General features: G+C 47.9%; 1 protein-coding gene across 9 annotated transcripts in view; it reads right to left on the reverse strand.

Annotated features, from left to right (window-relative positions):
- The window catches only part of LEKR1 (leucine, glutamate and lysine rich 1), a 36,041-nt gene extending 17,132 nt beyond the window's left edge, over nucleotides 1-18,909 (reverse strand). The window contains exons 1-6 of one of the 9 annotated variants that reach the window (XM_032119828.1): nucleotides 18,710-18,909; nucleotides 16,034-16,078; nucleotides 10,088-10,302; nucleotides 6,018-6,137; nucleotides 5,354-5,529; nucleotides 3,549-3,734 (exon numbers count right to left, since the gene is read on the reverse strand). In XM_032119828.1, the coding sequence (XP_031975719.1) occupies nucleotides 3,549-3,734; nucleotides 5,354-5,529; nucleotides 6,018-6,137; nucleotides 10,088-10,302; nucleotides 16,034-16,078; nucleotides 18,710-18,757 (790 nt within the window). In that variant the 5' untranslated portion in view covers nucleotides 18,758-18,909. Of the gene's footprint in view, nucleotides 1-3,548; nucleotides 3,735-5,353; nucleotides 5,530-6,017; nucleotides 6,138-7,040; nucleotides 8,645-10,087; nucleotides 10,303-16,033; nucleotides 17,747-18,622; nucleotides 18,683-18,709 lie in introns of those variants that run through there. The other 8 variants (XM_032119819.1, XM_032119824.1, XM_032119820.1 and 5 more) reach the window with 8 other exon arrangements.
- Nucleotides 18,910-23,577: the final 4,668 nt, after the last annotated feature.

Here is a 23,577-nt window from a genome sequence, read left to right on the forward strand (position 1 = left end):
ACAATTCCTTCCCAATCTCCCATCCAGCCCTGCCCTCTGGCAGTGGGAAGCCATTCCCTGGCTCCTGTCCCTCCATGCCTTGTCCCCAGTCCCTCTGCAGCTCTCCTGGAGCCCCTTTAGGCCCTGGAGGGGGCTCTGAGCTCTCCCTGGAGCCTTCCCTTTTCCCAGCCTGGCTCCACAGGAGAACCTGACTTCCTGCTTTTCCTCCAGAAGCAAAGTGTGGACCTTCTCTAAGTCACACTCCGAAGCAGCCTGATCCCAACCCCTCGTGGCAGGGAACTGGGACTGTTTTCCATCCATTCTTGTGCCTCCTCCTGCACTGAGCCTGCTGAAAAGCACTAATGAGCCATTGCCTCGTCACACTCTGCTCCAACAGCAGCCCTGCATTCCCCAGCTCTCACCCTTCCAAGCCTTCCCACCGCAGCTGGAATTCATAAAAAAATACATTTCAACAGCACTTGTAGCATGAACAGGGGCTGTTTGAACTGCAGCCTACCTAAAACTGCAGGAAACTATTCCCCCTTTGCATTTTCAAAGCTCTTCCAAGTGGTCTTTAAAGTGCCACTAAATACACTTCAGGAGATGAAAACACCTCCTTTCCATGAGGAGTGCTAACATTCCCCTCTCCAGCCCCCCAGCTCCTCCAGCTGCCTGCAGTTTTCCATCATCTCCCATCAGCCTCACTATGGCAGCACACCACGAAGTTTCTGTTTAGGGGCTGAAGTAGCCTATGGAGCAGGAGCAGCAAAAGACTGAAAATTCAGATTTCGTGAGCATCACCAGCAATTTCAACCCGCCCAGAGCAAGGCCAGAGCTGTGATGGGCTAAAGAAAAACCACAAGGACTTGGGGAAGAAAAATGATTCTTTATCTGTGATTAAGTAAAGGATTTGGCTGGTAATAAAATGAAAGCAGAAATCTTTTAGGAGCATGTGCTACTGCAGCCCTGCTGCTCCCAGCACTAAGAACAGACACATTATCACCATTATTGATTTTTAATCTGGGGAGTCTGTTTGATTAGACAATTATGCTGCAGACCTCGCCCTGTGTTGAGCATTTGTCCAGACCTGTCACCTCCCTCTAACTGGGTGATGCCCCATGAGGCTGAAAAGTGGCTTGAACCCAGCAATCAAACTGATCCCACAAATCCCCTACAAAGGGAATCTTCAGAGAGTCACACCAAGCACGAGAACAAAAAACAACAGGAGAAACAACTGCTTGGTTCCTGCTCTTGCAAATGCCTGCTATGATGGGAAATAATCCCAACTTTACAATTCTGTGAGAAATATGCAACAGAAAAATCCTCAAAATACTGGTTACAGAAAGGAAAATCCTTTAAAGACACAGAAATCACAAATCCTGGTAGTTTTTATTGTTGCTGGAGTGTCAAACTGTTTCAGTACCAAAGAGGGATGTTGGAGTAGTTTGTGGGAGGGAAAAAAGCGAAATAAAGCAAACCCCCAAGCTCCCCCCAAAGCATGGACACTCTGGACGTGGCTGATTTCCTACACCCTGACTTTGGACAGTGCAAATCCACTCCCTGGGACTGATTTCCAGGAAGATGTTTGTTCCCACTCATTTATTTTAACTCAATGGGAAACTAATTTCATATTTAATGCTTGTTTCATGAGCAAAATCATGTTTGGTATTTCAAAGAGAACCATTTTTATCTCCAGCAACGTGTTCCCGAGAGCCAGACCCCTTCAAATCCTCCTGGATTTGTGTTTTACTGATCCATTCAGGAAGGGTAGAATCCAAATGCCTGAGCCAGCAGCTTTCCTGCCTTGAAACCTCCTTCTGGATACCCAAATCAAACGTTTTACTGCTTCTTAATAACTGATTTATTAGCAAGTGACTGCTACGTTTTTATTAATACATTTAAAAATGTCTCACATAAAACATCAACCAGCTTAGATGGTATTTTTACTCATCATTAAGATTTTGCAGGGTCCTAATATTCTGTATGAATGCCATACATGATGTTTTAGCTGTGTTTTCTCCATAAAATCTCTGTTATTTTATATTTCACTGCAAATTTTCAACCTGGGATAGTGGAAGGTGTCCCTGCCCATGGCAGGAGGTGGGAATGGATGAGCTTTAAGGTCCCTCCCAACCCAAACCATGCCAGGATTCTGTGATAATTAGTTGTGATGGGCTGATGCAACATGCCAATTTAGGGAAGCAAATGCAGGTTTTGAGAAGATCCAGGAGGCCAAAAATACATGCAGGCCCCCCAAAAATGTAGAACACATTGAATAATCTCAAAAAACCAAAATAAAATAGAGAATGCAAAAACTTCTCTTTTAAGAGAAGAACAAGGCAATTCTGCATGGAGTTAAAGGGGGGCAAAGCTGAAAATGAAAGTGTTTGCTTGCCATGTTCATGAACAAACCCAGAACTCACTGTTTGCAGGAACCTCTGGAGTAAATAGAGGGGAAAAGGGAACTCGAGCCAAGGGCAGCTTTTGTATCAGCATAAATATAACAATACAACTGTTTGATGTTATGATGCTAACTCACTTATTTCAGTGTGAGAGATCATCTGATGAGATTTTATGTCCACTGCTTCTTATTATTTCTACAAAGACAGAAGATGTCTTTGCTGGAGCTCTTTGGCAGTATTGTTATAAAAATAAACCAATTTGATATTAATATATAAGATATTATTATATTATTACAATAGAAGAATAGATAACACTGCACATCCTCAGCACCAGGGGTTGGTAACTCGGTGGATGGGATCTCACATCTGCTGTTCTCACTGGTTCTGGAGGACCAGTGAAGTTCCCCCACCATGCCCACCACTGTGACCTGCTGCTCCTTTCCATGTGTGCCCACACTCAGCACAAGGCAGATGGGGATTGCTGTGCCAGCCTGGGGACTCCAAACCATGCCTGAACAGCACAACCTCAAACGTGTTCCCAGGGTCTTAAAAGACCTCTGAGCCAGGGCTGTGAGCGCAAGGAAAAAGAGATCCAAGAGATACCAATATAAATAACCCTTCTGTAGTGAGTTATTCTCTGCACAGAGCTCCCAGGATATCATTTCAAGTGCTGTCACTGCTCTCACCCTTTTCAAGAGCATTCTCTGCTTCCTGAGACACAATCAAGGGTGGATCATTAGAGAGTCTCCTGTTCAGTGACTCTCAGAGAAAAGGGCCTGGCCTGCTTTTGAATCCTGTTCTGAGAGCCAGAAGTCCTTCCTGGTCCTGCCCTCAAAATGAGACCAATTCTTTGAATTTTACCCTCAGAGCCTTGTCCCTAATGTTCTACCTAAGATGGACAATTCACAGCAGGATTGTATTCCACCACCTTCATCACTTTCCTCTTTTCCTTCATGTGCCCTCCCTGCCAGCTGCCTGGTGCTGCCAGCAGGGTTCCAGACTCCCTGGAATGACAGTCCCTCCTTCTGACTGCACAACACCCACCTTTTATTCAGGCCTATTGAGTCTTTTCACACTAACAACCACCACTTTGGTGCTTTTAAAAACATTTTTTTCTGCATTTTTTTCCTCGGATTTTTTGCTAGAAAGGATAAAAACTTCTCTTACCCAGAGTTTCCTTCTGTAGCTCACGGCACCGGCTCTGGAGCTCGTTCACCTGCTGAAGGGAAGTTTGGAGCTGTTGAGTTTTCAGCTCGACTGTGTCAGCCACTCCAGTGAGGTGTTTCACCTTCTCCTGGAGACATTCGTTCTCCCGCTGGGATTTTGCCAATCTTTGGTTCAATTTGGGTATTTCTGAGGAGGCAAAACAAATCCGTGTAGACTGTTGCTATTTTATGTTAATAATGAAAAAGCAGTACAACAGAACATGAAAGCTTTTAACTGGCATTCACAGGCCAACAAAAGTAAGTGGGGCTAAATTGTTCTGATTTAGAAAGCTGGATTTGAGGATGGATGTGATATTCCTGGTGTGGCACTAGTCTGAAGTGGGATATGTTGGATGAGGGGTACACAGCCTGTGTAAGAAAGGCTCCACTCCTGCATCCATACAGGTGCTCTGTGTATTTGGAGTACTACAGCAAACAGAACAAGGAATTCTCCAGAAAAGAAGCTTTGAAATGTGTGCATCCCTCTGATGCTGAAGATGCCTGCAGGGACATGTGCTGCCATTCCCTTCAGCCAGAAGCAGACAGGGAATGAGCCCAGGAAGAGAGGGGAATCCTCAGGACACATGAACCTTCAATTGACACTTCAATCCACTGGTCTCACAAAGAGTGAATATCAGGGAGGGATGTTCTGGTCACACTCATCTCCAGCAGGCAGGAGCCCTTTGGGGCCCAGGGCCCCCAGCTCCCTGCTGGTGCTGCCTCAGTGGGTTCGTGCCACTCCAGGCACAGCTGCCCCCGGAGTCCTTCCAGTGGGAACAATGCAATCATTGAAAATTCCCTGCTCATGTCCCACCGGGCAGCTGTTGTGTCAGACAGCTCTGGGATTCCTGAGCTGCTCCCTGCACACAGGTTTCACTGGAGCTGTGGATTTGCACCGGAACTCACAGGGACAGAGGGAGGTGGGAGATGCACATCCCCCACCCTGCCCTCAAAGCCCTTCTCCAAGGAAGGAAAGCATGACATCAGCTCACCTCCTTCTTTACTGCCTGATAACCCTGACCAAACCGATCCCCAGAGGTTAATTTGGTCAACAGTGGGATCTTTGGGGTGTTCTGTGCATGGCCGGGAGCTGGACTTGATGCTTGTGGATCCCCTCCAACTCAGGATATTCTGTGATTTTGTGATTCTATGAAACAGCAGCTCATCCACTCATCCACACTGAACAACTACAAGGAAGGGAATATGTCTAAAGGCCTGTAAAGCTGTAGAAGTAGGCACAGGGCCAGTGGGGAAGCTCTGGATATTGCAGTCTGTAACTGCACCACTGCACACTCTCTTGAGTGAAACCAATCTCAGCTGAGGCACAGCACAAGTGGCATTCAAGGATCAGTCTGAGTTTCAGCCTGAGGCCGGGCACGACCTCTCCTGAACAAGCCCTCGGTTGTGCCTCGCTCCCAGCTCCCCTTTCCCTGAAGGCTGCCCTTGTTGGAGCAGGAAGCAGGCTGGGGGCCAAGGGAATGATCCCCACCCAGGGGCTGCTCCGTGCCCCCTCCAGGCCCAGAGACCCCTCAGATAAGGAAGGCTGTATCTGGCAAAGTTTGTTCTTACTCAGAAATGGCAGGGGGGAGTAGTTGCTGATGTTGGGTGTGGGTTTGCTCGTGGCTCCCTGGCCAAGGGAAGGGGTGCAGCCTGTCCAGTTTGGGAGGCAGCACTGCAGGACACTCCAGCAGCTCCCAGCAGGATGCTGGACCATCACCCTGGAGTATCCTATTTTCTCTTGCCCAAAATGGTTGCAAGATGCTTTACCTGTCAGAGCTTCTTTGCTCATGGCTTTTATTTGCAGAGAAATTTCTTCCTTCATGGCAGCAAAGTTCTCCAGGTTGGTGGAGATGACCTCTTTAACACTGTCTAATTCACTTCTAATGAAAGGGAACAGTGAGACAGCCTTGTTCAGAGTGGAGCAGTGGTGTTCCAAGGTATTTCTGCAAGAGAGAAAAAACACCAGATGTATATTTGTTGCAGCGGGGATTACTGCAACAAGTATATTTCAAACCAGGAGTCCCATGGAAAATGAAGTATATATCAACAGATTCATGGTATCTCCCAGGCTACATGGCAGGGGAGGGACCCCAATATATATTTATAAATTATTTTATAAATAAAACTTGAGAATTAGACAAAGCTTGACAACTCCTTTCCCATTCTCTGATAATTTATACTGCATTGGGTTACAATAATTTAGTGTTTGAAAGGTGCTGTGTATTGAATGTATGTATAATAAGTTTCACCATCTAAATGTTTAGAGCTTTTATGCATAAATGAAGAAAAATGGACAGGAAATTGTACAATCATTTTTCATTGAGAAATCAGAGTAATCATGTTTAACTAGGTTTCTGGTGAATCTTTATAAACAATATATATGTAAGAAATAGAGCATTTCCAACATCAGCATTTCTTTTTGGGTTCTCACCTGAGGACCTGTGACTGCTTGTAGGCAGCTTCCTTCTCCTCCTGGAAATACTGCAGATCAGCTTTCACGGTTTTCATCTCCTCCTGCTTGGTTTTAAGTTCCACTGTTAGGGTTTTTATCCTATAGATGTAAATACAATAATCAGAATTGTTTGCACCAATAATCAGCCTCCAACTTTGGTTTCAGCTTTCCCAGTCCTCTCCCTGGCCTCAGGCACAGCAAACACCTCCAGAACCATCCCCTCACGGCGTTCTTCGCCTCTAACATTTACCTTGGGAACTTTTCATTACAGCACCGGTTTGTTTTTCAGGCACAGCTCCCACAGTGTAAATAAACACAGTTTAAACACTGCTCTTTCAACAGTTCAGCACTTACTGCTGTAATTGTCAGGAAATGAACGGAACTGCACGGGAATAAAAGAGCTGAATCCAATTCCCTTCATGTGGTACATGTGAGGGAAGAATCCCACACAGCACATCAGCCCCAGCTGTTTTCTGTAGATAACCATCCTAAAGCAGCCTTCCAGCCCCAAAAATACAACTCCAGTGACAAGCAACTGTTTAAACCAGCCCCTGCTTAAGCTTTCAACACTTACTGTTCACGCAGAGAAAATGATCTATTTGTCTACTGGTGACTCATTGCCACAAGTAAATAAATAATATTTGAATAGACAAGTATTTTACAAAACCAAAGGCTCACAGAAGCTCTACATCAGCCTTGGCTTCAATTTTAAGCAGCAGAAGGGAATGAGATTGATTCATACTAAAAATATATATAAAAATTAAACCAAACTATGACAGTGCATTAGTTACTGTTATCACATAGATCAGCATCAAAATGCACATTTAAAAAAATATTAGTCTGGTTAAGAAACCTGGGTCTGCAGAGCTCTGACAAAATCAGAACTGAACATCTGGGGATTAAAAAGCAAGATTTTGGGGCTCAATTGTGATCACTGGAACACAAAAAAAAAATTAAGACATTTCTGGCATTACATTTTTAGGAAATTTTACCCATTGCTACCTGCAAATTTCCAGGAGGTGGAGAGCAGGAGGGGAGAGAATAAAATCTGTTGGATTGTGGTTGGGAGCAGAAGTGTTGCCACTCACAAGGAAATGTCCATCCCCTTAACAGCTACAGGAACTCAAATCTGTGTTTGCAGATGAGGAAAAAAGCAGTGATTTATCACTGACCAATAACAAATCCAGACTCTGGGAATCAGGGAAAGCCAGATGCTCATTTTCCATTCTTGTTTTAGAATGGGCAGTATTTGAAGATCTTTTGGCTTAAAAAGAAACTGGTAAATAAGGAGAGATACATTTTCTTCCTCTTTCCATTCCAGAGCTGACATTAAAGGGATGTTTTCAGCATGTCCTGGTCAGTCACACACAAGAGAACCGGTGGAAAAGGCAAGAAAGTTGCACTTCACTGTCACCATCAGAAGGAAGGGGAATAAACACGTTATTTTGAGGCTTTTTAGCAAAAAGGAAAAGTTCAATGGATCATTAAGGGCTGGCATTTAGAGAATGGTGGGAACACAGCGATCTCATCCCCTGTCCTACAGTTCACAGCCCATCCCTGCATCCAGCACGTGTTCCTGGGGAATACAGGAGGAATCGTGGGAGGTGGGTTAGGACACGTTCACTCCCAGTGCTGACAGGAGAGGAATAGCACGAGGAAATCCAGCAGGAGCTGCAAACGCCCTCATTGTCCCAAAGCAATGAGGAGCCACTCCCGTCTTGTTTCACACCACAAGAAATAATCACAAGAAATAACCCTTGCACTCCCTGGCACAGGACCCCTGTGGGATGGAGGAGCACTGGCAGCAAGGACAGGATGCACTGAGGAGCCTGGAACACACTGTCCAAAAAAAGCTCCACCACAGTATTTTCACTTCCATGAAACTTTGGGAGCTGCCCAGAGCCAGGAGCTGCTCATTTTCATTTCACAGCCAGGAGCTGCTCATTTTCACTTCAGAAAGTGATGAAGTCACCACCCCTGGCAGTGCCCAAGATATGTGTGGATGTGGCACTTGAGGACATCTCTGGCATTTACACCTACTTTCCATTTCCTATACTGGACGTGGCAAGAACTTTGCTAATTAAATTAATAATAATTCAATTACTTATCACGACTGAAGTGATTTTAACACAGAATCAGGTTGAACAGCTGAGTGCAATCAGTGCAGTTAATTCCCCTTCTCTTGCCAGGATCCCAAAGGAGAGGATGGGTAAACTCCCAGGTGGCTTTCAAGGTTAACCACAGGTACAAATAGGATTACTTGAACCTAGAGGGAGCAGAAAACCGAAACAGTCTGCAACTGATAAGAGAGAGTCAGTCCCTTTGTCTGGCAGAGATAAAAGTAAGAAAAAGGCATGTTTGGCTTCTGGGAGCAGTGATTTGTCAGCCTGGCCAGACCCTGGATGTTGAATAGTTTATGCCAAAGCACAAGGTAGTCAGAGAGGCCCAGGACAGCAAGGAGGAGATAAGGAATATTCAGACAAGTTACTTAACAAGGCACAATGGTTGATTTATGGCTGGAACTGAAGCCTACTGCAAGTATTCCACTTGATTTCAGCAGCTTTTAAATCGAGTGGAGCCTTGGGGGGAAAAGTGCAGAGATAAAAATTTTATTAACTGTTCCAGCTTTACTACAAAAAGTCGGCTCAATGAAAATTTAAAGTTTAGCTCTGGCAAATGATCCTCAACAAGAAGGTGCTGTCAGTGCATTTGCTCACACACTGGATTCTGCCACCAGAGCTGCTACCCAGGGTCATTAAAGGGACAAGGAGCAAACACACTCTTTAAAAATAGATATTAAACCACAGAAAATATTAAATATTGGGAAGGAGAGGGTGGAAGGTGTTAAATTTTAATGAAAAAGATATTGCAAGAAACATTATGAGTAATTTACAAGATAAATGCATTTTGTTCACTTTTGTGGGAACTTGTGCTCTAAAATGAATCTTTTATTAGTAATATTAGCAAGCAAAAGCCTAACTAAATATATTAACAAAGTAAATGTTTAGCAGTGTTTGAATGATTCTCCAAAAAAAAGCAGGTTTCCAAAGCATTTCAGTCCAATCTCAAGAGCACCTTCAGCTCTAGATCACTTGGCGTGAGTCAGTCACACAAGGAACACCCCTCCTGGGGATCCCAAAAATCAAACTGAGCTGATAATTAAAATTAGAAACTCATTCTTACAAAAAACTTCTGGCAGTTTGAGTCAGATGAGCAAGAAATTACCCAGAAGTTTCTGGCCTCGATCCATCAGTAGCAAACTTGAGCAAATGGCATTTTTCTAAAGTATCTTTTACTCGTTAATGATAAACATCAACTGTTTATAGCCCTACTGTAATCAGTTACTGGACCATAACAATAGATTCCAAAATATGAGGATGGAAAAGGACACAAACCCTGTAAGTATGAGCTGAAAGAACACACTCGAAGGTTCTAATTGTGCCCTGAAAATTCAAACGTGGCTCTGAGATGTGTCGTTCATTACTGGAATTCTTAAGGTACAAAACTGCCCCGTTAACTGGGGCCTTCCCAGCTGTAAGGATTTGAAACTTCCCGTTTCTGAAGCAAAATGCCCCAAGCAGTACCCAAATGGTTCCTCATTGCTTTAGCATTCTGTACCAGCCCACAGAGAGTGAACCCTGAGCTTCCCAGGGATCACTGGGAATTCTTACTGGGAGAGAGAAACCCCAAATTTCAGAACTGTGGAACTCCCAGTCCTGTGGCATTTCACTTGGAATGTTACAGTTTTATTACAAGATGATAAGATGAAATATTTATCATTTCCCTTTGAGAGTGTGTGCAGGGGAAATCCCTCTGAGTACCTTCTGGCCCTTCCTTCACCTTCAATATGTTGATTGCTTCTAAACTACGCAGGAATTCTAAACCTGCTTCCAAAGGATACTATAAAGATGATTTAAATCAAGTATTACAGTGTATATGGGCCATCTGAGAAAAGAAAGACAAATGTTATTTGTATTTTAAGCTGCTTTGGGCTGAAATTCCCTACCACACAGAGGAGAGGATCACCAGAGGAGATGATGTGCTCTGACCTTTCTGTTTTGGATTCGCTCTCAGCTCGACAGCGCTCAAGGTCATGGTGAAGAGCCTGCAATTCTGCCTGAAGCCTTTGCTCCCGTTCTAGACTTCCTTTATAAACTTTAATCTCCTTCTCCATTGCTTTTACTTTGTCTTCCATCACCTTAAACTCGTGGAGTGTCAGGTAGCTGACTCCGCAGTATTTGCACACTGTCTGCTCCCTGGGCATCTACAAAGAGAGAAAATGCTTCAGATTGTCTGTAAGAAACAAGTCCAACTAAAAAACCCTCAGTGACACTAAGAAATAATAATAAATCCAAACAATTTAAACCATTTACTGCCTTGGAACATTTAAGATCAGATGATGTTGTTGTTTTAACAAATAAAGACAAAAATCCGCATTAGCAAAATGAACCCCGGCTATAGCAGCACCTTCCCCTACTGCCAACTTTCAAGATACATTAACTCTGGCAATTTGATATGTGGGAACTCCCACTGAAATGCTAAAGTACTTCTGAGTTAGGTTTGATGTATTCATTGAAAATGAAATGCTGTGTTTTATCAAGTTATTTCATTAATGAATCTGAGATCGCCTGTGCCAGAAAAATGTTATTTCTGTGGGTTTCTGACAACTCATATCCAAGCGAAGCAGGCAAGCTGAGGGAGAGTGAATAAGGTGATGTAATCCAGCAATCTCTACAGAAATAATTCATGACTGATGCTGATGTGGGGTCCATGGCACTGGGGTGCTGTGGAACATGTCACCCCTTCGCCAGGTATGAAGGACTCAGGACAGATTAAAAAACACAGAGCATGTAACACAGATCCAATAGAAAGGCCATTTATCAAATTGGGAAACAGACTTTTCCAAGTGATCCAATTATTAACCTTGAAGCAGGGAACACGCAAGCACCTGCTCAAACAGTTTAAGTCCAATTAAGGAACCTTGTTTTACAGAACAAGAAAAAAAAAAAGACATTTTGAGACACTGTGGTAAACAGAAAGAAATCCTACCCAGAGGAAAGAACAGAGCTTTCAAAAATTGTAAATTAAAGACTCATACAACAACCTTTAGCACTTTAAATATATCTTGATATAAATGGTGTTTCAGGATGCCCTGGACAAGCTTTATTTCCCCATTTCTTAGTGTTGCCCCACTTTAAAACCCCCCTGGTTACAGTTGCTCTGAAGGAGCTGAAAATGCAAGTTTATTTTTCCTGGCAATTGCAGTCTGTGCTTGGAAACCTGAAACTGTTATTCAGGATAAGTACCCAGAAGTTCCAAAGCACTGAAATGACTGCATTGAAAAAGGACAAAATGAGCTGTGCAGGGAGCACAGGAGGGGTTCTTATCACAGAGAGGACACAGTGCTCTGTGCAGCACAGCCACTGCTGCTGCTCACACAAACAGCTCAGAACTTTCACTGGCTTCTCCAATCAAAAACAAGATAGAATCATCAGGGGCCTGAACTGAAAACGGTTTGTGCAAGTACCAAAACTTCTTAGTTTTCAAAGTCAGTTTTGTTACTGATTTTCAAAATAAATGAAGTCATAGAACAATAAATATTCTCTGTCTGGGCTCAGTTGGAAGTGGGTCCTGCTCTCCTTCCCATCCATTCCTCAGGAGAAAAGAACATCTGGGGGGATTTCAGATCAGGTTGGATTTTTACAGTATTTGCTATGAAGTCAAAAAATCACAGAATAGGAAATTCTGTCTAAATCAGGACCTTGCTCCGCACATAAATAATTACCCTGCAAGCACTGCAATAAGTGTACAGATTGAACAGCTTCCAAATATCCATCTTAATGTATGGAACAGTTCCCTGCCACCAGGAATGGATTTGGCACATGTTGAGTGATGCCAACCATGATTAATTTAAACCCAGTACATCTATCCAATGTACCTGGAAAATCAACAGGGTCCAGCTGAAAGTGAATAGGGCAAGGGAGGCACTGACCTGACCTCCCACCCTAAATCCAAGGTTCCTCTCTCATGGAATCACAGAAGGGTTTGGGTTGAAGGGACATCAAACCCTATCCAGTGCCACCCCTGCCATGGCAGGGACACCTCCCACTGTCCCAGGCTGCTCCCAGCCCCAATGTCCAGCCTGGCCTTGGGCACTGCCAGGGATCCAGGGGCAGCCCCAGCTGCTCTGGGCACCCTGTGCCAGGGCCTGCCCACCCTCCCAGGGAACAACTCCTGCCCAATCTCCCATCCAGCCCTGCCCTCTGGCAGCCTTATGAATAAATGGTCTTTCCAGGAGAAAAGCCCCATTAGACCTTGTCTCTTAGACACCAACGTTGACCAACCATTACACAAAAGTCTGTAGGAAACGAACTGCCATCAGTTCTTATGCTTACATATTACCTTTTCTGGAACAATGACATTGCTGAGTAACCACTAAGGATGTGTATTAAATATAAGTTCATGGTTTCACATTCCGTATTTCACCGTTTCCATTTGATAAAAAAACTGTTGTCATCTTAACTTCAAAGCAGAAAAAAATGAGGGGAAAAACAGTTTGGAAGGAACAGAAAAGGAAACAGAGCTCTGAGTAGAAAGGGGACTTGCACGTCCTGAGCACTGAGGAGAAGCAGTGAACAGAAAAAATCAATTAGGAATTAAAAAACCAATTTTGCTGAGAACAAAATGCTTGAACTGGGAAGACATTTATCCATAAGGCTTTGAGCTACAGTTGTGATGCACAGATGCTGTAAAGCATCTGGGGGAGCAGTTTCCACTCTGCAGCTGGTTTTGGAAGAAAATATTATCCCCTGGTTACAAAGATTTCTTTAGCTACCAAGGCAAGGGGAGGGCTGAGCCAAGAGGGATAATCACTCGAATGACATCTGTCTGACTCAGTTCCATCTGCAGAGCATAAGTTATAAGGGAAAAAAGAAAAAAAAAAAAAAAAAGGTGGTCTGGACCATTTTTAGCCTTTTGAATGATGAGACAGGAATTTGTACCACTTGAACTTGACCAAATAACTCCAGGGTGTGTCAGCTCGTGCACCACTACCCTTCTCCTCTGGAATTTCACATTCCACCCGCAAACACCCCACGATGGAGAGACTAATTCCTGTTAAAAAAGAATGAGCTCCTCTCTCATTTGGCAGGGCTCTGGTATTGCAGCATCCAGAGCATGGATCACTCCTCACAGAACCCTAAAATTGTTGAGGTTGGAAAAGCCCTCCCAGACCACCAAGTGCCACCATCCCACAGCCCCAAGTGCCACATCCACAGGGCTGTTCAGTCCCTCCAGGGATGGGGACCCCACCACTGCCCTGGGCAGCTGTGCCAGGGCTGGGCAGCCCTGTCCATGGAGAAATTCCTCACAACACCCAGTGCTCCTTGGTCCACAGCTCTTGCTCCCTTGGTGGATCTGTCAGGACTGAGATTGCTCCAGCAAGGACCGATCAAGTAACAAAAAACTCTGTATTTGTCCAAATTAAACTTGTAGCTGAATACATAAAAGTTAAAAAAAAAAAAAAAAGAATCCTTATGCTGCAGCTGGGTGGTCTTAAATTATTTCTGTATGTTGACTTATTCTACCTTATTACCCAATTTTACTTTCTTTTTTGTTTCACTCCTCTCCCACATTATTTTCATGTCTCTCATCCTGTCTGTCCCTCTTCTGACACACCAGTCAATCCCTCTTGCGCAAAAAGAAATCATGACTCAAACCACACCATTGATTTTCGAGGAAGAAAGGGGAGTCTCTTGCTGCATATGCAAAATGAGGAGCTACCAGATTGAAATTTATATTTGCCTTAGTCAAAGGAAGATTTTAAGTCTCAGTAGAAACTTCACTTCTTTTAAAAGAAACAAAGTGTATTATGAGCCAAGTTTTCAGTCAGCATCTACCCCAAAGCAATACAGATGGTACTGCTGAGCCATGCTGTTCACATCATTATTTGCTGCCTGCCCATAAAATCACAGCTGCAAAATAAAAATCCCTGGGCTTGCTTTGAATACACGAACAGTGGAGAACCAGGCTGGGAGTAAACCCAGAACGTTGCTTCATTCAAAACATGCCATGGGACAATCCCTGTGCCACGAGAGGAAATAGCACCGGGAGCTCAGGTAGCTGAATCCATTGCTGCCCGGGAGGAATGCCGAGCAATGACTCACAGCAGCCCGGGCTGCCCTGCTCACACTCACACTCACACAGCCTGCAAACACCAGCACAGGGCCAGCAGCCCTTCCTGAGCTCCCGAGCTTCCTTGGGACGTGTCACAGCACGCTCCAGCTTAGAACTCAACCCGAGTGCTGCCACAAAGCATCTCATGACAAAACACACCAGATGCAGGATAATTTAGCCCATTGTTAACCAGACCTTTGCCTGACAAACTCTCTGCATCCGAAGGTGTGACTGTCAGGAAGCCCCTCCTGGCTGCAACCCCATGCTGCTGCGTGGGATGTGAGGAGATTCCAGTTCCAAGCAGCACACTTGGACACTGGTTGCAGAAAGGGTGGAAAACCTTGATTGTAGTGAATACAACGCTGGTTTTGTCAGAAAATCTTGGATATGGAGAATACAGCACTGGTCTAATGAGAAAAGCTTGACTATACTGCCTAGAGAGGGTGTGGAGTCTCCCTTACTGGAGAGAATATGAACCATCTGGATACAATCCCTGGCAGTGCCCAAGGCCAGGCTGGATGGGGCTTGGAGCCACCTGGGATAGTGGAAGGTGTCCTGCCCATGGGACTTTAGGGTCCCTTCCAACCCAAACCACTCCAGGATTTTCTCACACTCCCAGAGCACTCCACAGCCCCTCAGAACACTCCCACAGCTGGAGCCTGACACCCCAACACCACCCAAACATTCCAAATTCTACAGCCAAGTGCTGAAAACCTCAGTGGGCGCTGGAGCAGCCTGGGGACATCATCTCCAGGAGAATTCAGAAGGTAGGTGCCAACAGGATGCTGAAAAGGGCTCTGCCATTCTACCATGCTTATCTGGAGGGCACGAACTGGAATTTCTGCTTTTAAATCCCTGCTGGTAGCAATGCTGCACGTCCCAAACAGAGAGTTGTGCTGTTCACTCCAGCCCAGCCAGTCCTGGTGGGTGGGACAGGCTTGTGGGCTCCCAAACACAGCTGGAACTGTGAGTTCCAGAACCTTTCATAAAAAACCCCAAGCCCAGGTTCAAAGAGAGCAAGAAAAGCGACAGCTGACGTGATGTGCTCGTAAAGAGCCCATACTGTGCCCGATCTACGGCACACGTGGGAGAGGCACTGAGCACCCATTTGCTACTTGTGGTGTGCACGATGCTCTGGGGACACCACAGGACGTTCTGTCCTGATGGGGAACAGCCTCAAAGTTCCTGCCTGGCGTGAGCTCTTCAGCTCCTGGGGTGAGAGAACTCTTCATCTGTAAGGGTATCTTGGCCCTATTAATTTTATGATTTGTGGTAACAAAGCTTATTTTTTTTTGCCAAATAAAATATGAAATTAAATACAACTTTGTTTGCTGCTGGGAGGACTTGGGTCATTCTGTTGCTGTTCTGTTTCCTATTTCAGGGAGATCTTCAGTGCAGAGCTGCATCTTCCCTTCTACTTCCCCCCACTTCCACAGAACTTTAATAAGTTCACAGGCACAAAAAAAAGATTCATCTACCACTGGCAAAAAACAACTACCAAGGTGAAATATAAAAGTCTTGAGGAAAAATTAAACCAAAATAAAACATTAACCAAGCAACAAAACCAGAAGTCCCTAAAAATATACATCCATGACATTGGAGTCAAGGAAACACTAACTCCTTCTGTACCCTGCTGGGATCTGTGACACCTCTCAGGCTTTGATTGCAGAAACTCTACACAAATACATTAAAAATACATCAAAAATAGGCATTAAAAGCCAGTGATTTTGATCTAACAATTAGTTTCCAAGAAGTATGCAATTATAAATACAAAAGAATACTACAAACTTTAATAACGGACATGTGGATGTTTTATTTACCTGGTGATTTTGGTTTTTTCCTTTAGCACCCATCTTGCAATGAATCTGTTGTGAAACGGGTGTGAGAGCAGAAGGAATGAGAGAGAGAAGAAAGCAGGGACATGTAAAAGTTTTTACACAATTCTCTGAGGCAAATTAGATCAGAACATGAAGAACCAATGTCCCTTCCCATCCATCATTCCCTTAACAAAATGCCAAGAAATCTCCTTCCCTCTAGACTAAAACTTCCTTTAAAATAAAGCCTCGATAAGCAGCTGGTGAAGCTCCACGGAGAGGAACAATGAGAGCTCTGCACCCTGCCCTGTGAGGCAGCTCCTGGATCCCCTGTGAGCACCACAACCCAGCCTCCAGCATCCATCCCAAACCAGCGCCTGGCACGGGAATATCCCTCACTCTGGGCCGCAGCCACAGTGCCTGACATGCTCCCTGCACACACACGTGTTCCCTTGGCCTGCAAACCCATCTTGGGAGCACGTGCTCCGTCTGGCAGAGCAAACCACAGCTGGCACAAGTTCGGCTGTGTCAGGAGCGAGCTGAAAGAGAGATTCCAAAAGAGAGGCTATTAAATCTGAGCAGCAGAGAATGGGAAGGGACTGAGAACATGTGCACAGGAAAGACAGGAGATACAAGGACAGGAAATTGTGAGAATGACTTGTAGTATCTTGTAACGATGCTGCAGCTACAACACGAGTCAGCTGAGGAGGAGATGAGCAACAGCACAGGATGTGTAAAACCCCGACACTTTCTCATCCCAAATCCTGGGCTGTCGTTGCCTTGGAGCTCACACGTGTCACACGGAGGATGGGACAGCAGCAGAAGTCTATCCATGTACATCTCTGGAAATTCTGTGTCTTCTGCACCAGAGTTTTTATTAAACATGTACCCAGGAGGGATCTCCAGAGATTGCTGGCCCCATCCTCTACTCTGAGGGAAAAGATGATCCCACAGTCCCACTGGGAGAATTCCACAACTCCCTGGGTGAGCTGCTCCAGAGTTTCAGAGCATTCAACCAAACCACATCTAGAAAGGTGAGGAAAATACTCATTTTCACCTGGAAAGGAACCACCATCTCCCTCCACCTGTGAGCAGGTACTGTGCCCTCAAATATTTTCCAGAATGAGCAAACCCAGCTCTATTATCCTCTCTAAGAAACACGATTTTTAAGCTCCTTACTATTTTTGCTCTTTTCTAAATTCCCATCAGTCACAGTATTATTTTTAAAGCCTGCAGCTCAGAACTGAAACCTCAGCAGCCCTGAACAGCAGGACAATGAAGACCCAAGTTTCACATGTGATTCCTATTACAATTATTGATCTATTAAAACTACTAATACATTAACAGACTCCTTCTGTGTAACATCCCTTTGTTAATATTATTCTGCTTATGGCCCGATTACAGACCTCACTGCTAGGAGGTTATTGTGGATTTTCTATCAATGCATTGGATTCATTTTAAATGCCTTATTTTTTCTAAGAATATGGAGTTTAATGCTGTTCCCAGAGTGCTCACACCCCTCCCTGACTGGCACCAGTGTATTCCTTATTGTAATCCAAGATCCTGGCTCCATTATAACCATCAGACACTGACACTGCTGCTGGCAGAATGAATGTCACTGCCCTTCTGTGCCTGCCCTGGCTGCTGCTCCCTCCTTGTGCCAGCATATGCCTAGCACATGGATCAGGAACTGGCTCGGGAACAGATCCAAACTGCAGCTTTAAGTCACTAAAGGAAATATTAAGCAGTAACCAGCTCCAGAAGAATTCCCTCATCCAACAGTTTGGTACAACTGTTTCTGTGAGAAGCTTACACTGATTTTTGCTGGCCACCTTACCCTGTTGGGCCTAAAAAACTAACTGCTAAATAAAAAACTTACTGGGATCCTTCCTGCTACCAAAACAGCTGCTCATGAGTCCGAAAGCATCCCAGCTTCTTCCCTTTCTCTTTCTTAAGGGTAAGTATTCCTTTTCCCTTTCTTTGTCTGTCTTAGGCATCCTTGAATTCTCAGAAATTGTCTGAACAGTTTCCTGGACTAATTCAGGGAGAATTTCTCCAGGCTGAGTACACAAAGCCTTTAAATGACTTGTCAATTATGAGCTGCAGACAGGGGAATAAGGACGGCTGGCTGTTGTACTGCCAGAGTGAAAACCTGATAGTGCTACAAAAAGTGACTCCTGTTCCACTTGAGCGGAGCCTCCTCCTAAACTGAGCCATATAAACAGCAGCACTGTTACACTGGCAATAATCTGTCTCCCAAACAAAAGAACACGCAAAGATACGAGGGAAGAAGATGACGGGGAATATTCCGTGCCTCTGTGTGTTGATACTCCTCTGGAACGTGTCATGCTCTGCAGTCCTTCCAGACTCCCGGCAGCAAAACATGTCAGAACAGGGGAAATCTGAGACTCACCTGCAGTGACAACACGGCACAGGGCGAGGTGTTCTCCAAGACTCACCTGCAGCGACAACACCGGCACAGACTCAGGTGCTCCTCTGCAGAGCTCCTATAGAATTACTGTAATTACACCGCACAAAGAGCGAGGAAACCCAACACCCGACCTCACCCAGGACCAAAACGCACAGATAATGTACCGGTGCTCACAGGCCTGCGCAGCATCTCTGAACCGCTGCAGGAGCTGCTCTCCGAATGTTGGCGTTTGCCATTTCCACAGCTCGTACCTTGCGGATCTCCTCGGGCAGCGCGTGGACGGGGCCGCGCCGCTCCATGGCCTCCCGCAGGCTCGGCGGCGGGGTCCGGGAGCGGCGGGGTCCGGGAGCGGCCGGGGCTCGGGGCTCAGAGCCCGCCGGGGTCCCGGGAGGGGGGACCCGTCAGGGGCGGGGGGGGCGCGGCGGCCGCCGCCATTTTGTGGCCGCGGCGTCCGCCGTCACCGCGGCAACGGCGCGTGCGCGTCCGGGGGCTGAGGTGAGGGCGGCGAGGGGGGCGAGGCGAGCGGGGCCCGTGTTCAGTTCGCCCCAAAGGCCTCCCTGGCCCCCCAAAGCCAGCCCTGAAACGCCAAAGCCCCCCTGGCTCCCCAAAGCCACTTCTGACATCCCGAAAGCCGGCCCCGACATCCCAGATTCGGCCTTGACGCACCAAAGCCAAACCTTGACACCCCAAATTCTGCCCTGACACCCCAAAGCCCCCCGATACCCCAAAGCCAAACCCTGACACCTCAAGGACAAATTCTGACATCCCATTTTCGGCCCTGGCACCCCAAAACTGTCCCCCCCCCCCAGCACCCCAAATTCATCCCTGCCACCCCAAATTTGGCCCTGCCTCCCCGAAGCCACCCTTGACATGCTAAAGCCACCCTCATGTCCCGAATTTGGCCCTGACATCCCAAACCCGTCCCTGACACCCCAAATTCTGTGCTGACACCCCAAAACCACCCCTGCCCCCCCCAAGCCAGCCCTCCCAGACAGCCCAAATTTAACCTTGACACCCCAAACCTGGACCTGAGACCCCTAATTCAGCCCTTCCAGCCCAAATTCGGCTCTAACACCCCAAAGCCACCCCCGCCACCCCCAATTAGTCCCTACCACCCCAAATCTGGCCCTGCCAGCTGGGTCATCTGCGTGTCACACCCGAGGCGCGAGCTCAACCTCGGGATGAACCATCCGCGTGCCGCCAGCTCCCAGTGAGATCCACTGGAGCGCACACACGGCCACGAAAAAAAATAAACCAGGGAAGGATGGCAGCGAGATTGGGGAGTTCCAGCGGGATTAATTCCACATTCTGCCTTTCTTTCCATCGCCAGTGGGTTCCTGTTTCTTCCAAAACCCAGTCGCTGTTGGGACTCGGCTTTATGGCACAGCATGGACCATCTGCCCAAAGCAATTCCTATATCCTCAAAGCAATTCCTATATCTCCACGGCAATTCCTATATCCCCAAAGCAATTCCTACACCCACAAAAAGCAATTCCCTGCAGTCTTATCTAAAACAATACACCCCCAAAACCATAATTTAGGGACACACGCACACAAAACTGGGAACAGGCCATGGCAAAAAGACAAGGTGACCTTAACTTATGCAGGACTCATCTCTGAGGTGAAGCATCAGTAAGGTTGGGAGCGGAATAAGGGGATTGGATTGAAGGAAGTAGTGAATTTTAGGGGATAGAAACGAAGGGTTTATTGGGGGAAAAAAAAGGAAAATTGCATCAGTAAGGGGGGCTGGATTGAAGAAAATAGTGAATTTTAGCGGGAAATGGAAGAAAATTGCAGGAGTAGAGAAGCTGGATTGAAGAAAATAGTGACTTACGTGAAAAAAGGGGAAAATTGCTTGAATAGGGGGGTTGAATAGTGAATTTTACTATTCAAGGAGAGGGAATAAGTGAGGAGGTGCTGTCTCAACACAGGGATGCAAAGCCGGGGGGGCGGCGCTCGGTGCCCTCCGTCGCCCCCCCGGCTTTGCACGGCGATGCCACGCGTGTCACCTCGGGTCCCTCGCGTGTGGCCACCGTGCCCCGTCCCCCTTTGCGTGCCGAGCTCCGAGCCGCGCTAATCCCGCCTTGGCAATCGCCTCACGCCCCCGCCTCCATTTTAACCTCTTGCTTCCACGCCAGGCGCGGGCGAAGGGGGGGGGAAATGTGTTGCGTGTGAAGGACGGCTCGCCCCCCGCGGGGGTCATTAATTAAGATCTGCATTAATAGGAGCTGGCGAGGGCCCGCCTTGGCTGGGAGCGGGGTCTGGGAGAGGGGTCTGGCCGAGCCGTGCCGGCAGCTGTTCCCGCCGTGCGTGATGGCGGCGGGCGGGGGGGCGGCGGCTCTCACGCGATGGCAGGGCTGACGTGCCGGGCCAGGGTGTCGTGAGGCGCGGCCGTGAGCTCAGCTTGGATCACCGCGGGCGGCGAGCGAGGGGGGAGCGCGGGGTAGGGCAGGGGGGAAGGCAGGCGGCAGCACGCAGCGAGGGACGGGGGAACGGAGCCTGCCGCATCTCGGCCCGCCGCGGCTGTGCCCGCTGAGGAGGGGCTCAAGGGGGCTTGGCCGGAGGGACTTGAAGGAATCCAGTCTTGGGGATGCTGTGGTTGAGGGGGGCTGAGGGGATCAAGTCCTGGGGATCCTGTTGTTGGAGGGGGCTGAGGAGAGCCTGTCCTGAAGGAGCAGGTGAGGGGATCCAGTGCTGGGGGAAATGGAGGCGATCCTGTGCTTGGCGACCTGAAGGGAGATTGGACAAAGGGGAGCCTCTGGATGAGAGGATTCAGTCCGGGGGGGGCTGAGGGGAGACTATCGTAGGGGAAATAAAGGAGATCCTGTCCTTGGGGTCTGAGGGGAGCTTGCACATCGGGAGCCTGTCCGACGGAGATCCTGTCCTGGAGGTGTGGAGAACCAGACAGGGCCATGCTGAGCCAGCCGAGATGCTCCCAGGCCGGGACCCTGTGGGAAGCAGAGCACGGGAGAAGCTGCTCCCACCGCACACAGCTCTGAAGCAGCTGTCTCCTCCCAGCAGGAAGCCCCCACAAACCCCCCACTCCTCATGGAACCCACGGCCCGCTCCACACATCCACGGTGGCTCCGGGCTGCGGTGGGCCGAGAGCGGTCCGTCAGCCCCTGCCCGAGGCCTGGAGCTCCGGCCGGGCCGGAGCGCGGCCGTGTCTGTCCCCATGGCACGGTGCCGGTGTTCGTGCCAGCCCCAGCGCCCGGCACCGCTCGGGATCAGGTTCCAGGCGGCGCGAGCAGCTCCAAGGACAAACGAACGGGCAAGAACCGAGTGCGTGACACGCAGCAGTCATAAGGCAGCTATTTCCATTGTTTTCCGGCAGGCTTTGTACCTTCTCAAACACACGTGGAAAGCCTCCCGCTGCTTAGAAATCCCAGCCCGGAGGAGCAAAGTCCGTGCCAGTGGGCAGCTGGGGAAAAAGGCAATAAACACCAACACCCTCTTCGCACAAAGCGGGACCGGCCGAGGGGCTGGGAGGGTGAATAGGTGCGTCCACACCTGCAGCATTCCCTGGACAATGAGAAATCCAACTTTTATCCCAGCCCTCTCGCTTTAGGCTGCCCTTTTATTTGCTCAGTACAAAGAGCGGCGCGGGGAAGCGGTTTTGCAGCGTTGTCTGCAAACAGCTCCTCTGGGAAGCTCCGGTTGTTTTCCTAAGGAGGAGCAGAGCTCGGTTATCGCTCCGTAGGTACACGGGGGATTTGGGGAGGAGCGGGGGGTCCCGTGCCGGGCCCGCAGCGTGGAGCAGACGTGCGGCAGGAGGGGTCAGGGGAAGGACAGGGCTCGGAAGGCAGCCAGGTTATTCCCGGTGCTCCCTGCACATCACGTTAGTTCCCCTTTTCCAGCGATATTTGCTGGAGTTGTTTGGTTTGCTCTGCTTGCCCCCTCTTTGCAAATGTCACGAGGACGAGAGCGTGGGGGGAGAGGGGCCTCAGTGGAAGGATGTTTGGAGAAGGGATCTGAGCGCCAGGGCTACCTGGGAGTCAAGGTCAGGCAGGTCGCTCTGTGCAAAGAACAGAAACCCTGCAAAGCAGCAGGGAAATGATAAAATCGGGAAAAGCGGGGTGGAGCAGGGTGCCGGTGGTGTGTGCGGGAAGGCAGAGGGGAGGCGATGGTCCTGCTCTCCAGAGGCACCGGTGCCGGCCCGGAGCAGAGCACAGAGGAGCGTGCTGGTGACAGTGGGACATGCGGGGCAGCCATGGGATCCCGAGGGACGTGCTCCTGCCGTGACATTGCCAAATCAAAGTCAAGCTCTTGGCTGCAAGAGCACATGAGGTGACTCAGAGAAAGAAACCATATGATTAAGCAGCAGCTGAGTGCCAGAAGTGAAGAGCTGTCAAGGATAATATCAGGAGTGTGTGTGTGGAGGACAGTGGGTTTATTTGCCACGATAGGAAAGGATTTGAAAGGGAATACAAGACGCTTGTACTGAGTCTGACTTGGCAGCAAGAGAACTTGGGAAGGGTGCCAGGAAAAGCATCACAGACACAGGGCTGGAGAGAGGAGGGAATGCAGAGCACACAGGCAGCTCCAGCAGTCAGGAACGGGCACAGAGGGCCAGAGGGCACGGAGCAGTCAGCAGGATGGGATGTGGGGAGGGAATCACAGAATAATTAGAACTGGAAAAGATCTCCAGGGCTGAGTCCAACCTTTGACTGACCAAATACCACCAGTCCAGAGCCCTGAGTGCCACATCCGGTCATTCCTTGGACACCTCCAGGGATGGGGACTCCACCACCTCCTTGGGCAATGCTGAACAACCCTTTCCATGGAGAAATTCCTCCTGATGTCTAACCTGAACCTCCTCTTGTCCTGTCAAAACGTCGAAGCAAAAGCCCAACCCCCTGGGAAATGGTGCAGAGGGGTTGGAGGTTTTGTTCTCTATTTTTAGGCATTCAAGGGCATATCTATAAGATCTCCTAATGCTCCTGGATGACAGTGATGGTGGCACTCCTGATACCTCCTTAGGCAAAACAGAACTGTTACCATGAGGGTGAGGTTCATCCGTGCAGGACTCAGCAGTTTCCCAGGAGCCTGCCAGGGAACTCCCATGGGATTGCAGAAACCCCATCAATCTTCCCTGTTCCCCCCAGCCACCAGCAATCTG

The sequence above is a fragment of the Corvus moneduloides genome, chromosome 10 (genome assembly GCF_009650955.1).
Source record: "Corvus moneduloides isolate bCorMon1 chromosome 10, bCorMon1.pri, whole genome shotgun sequence".
Lineage (NCBI taxonomy): Eukaryota > Metazoa > Chordata > Aves > Passeriformes > Corvidae > Corvus > Corvus moneduloides.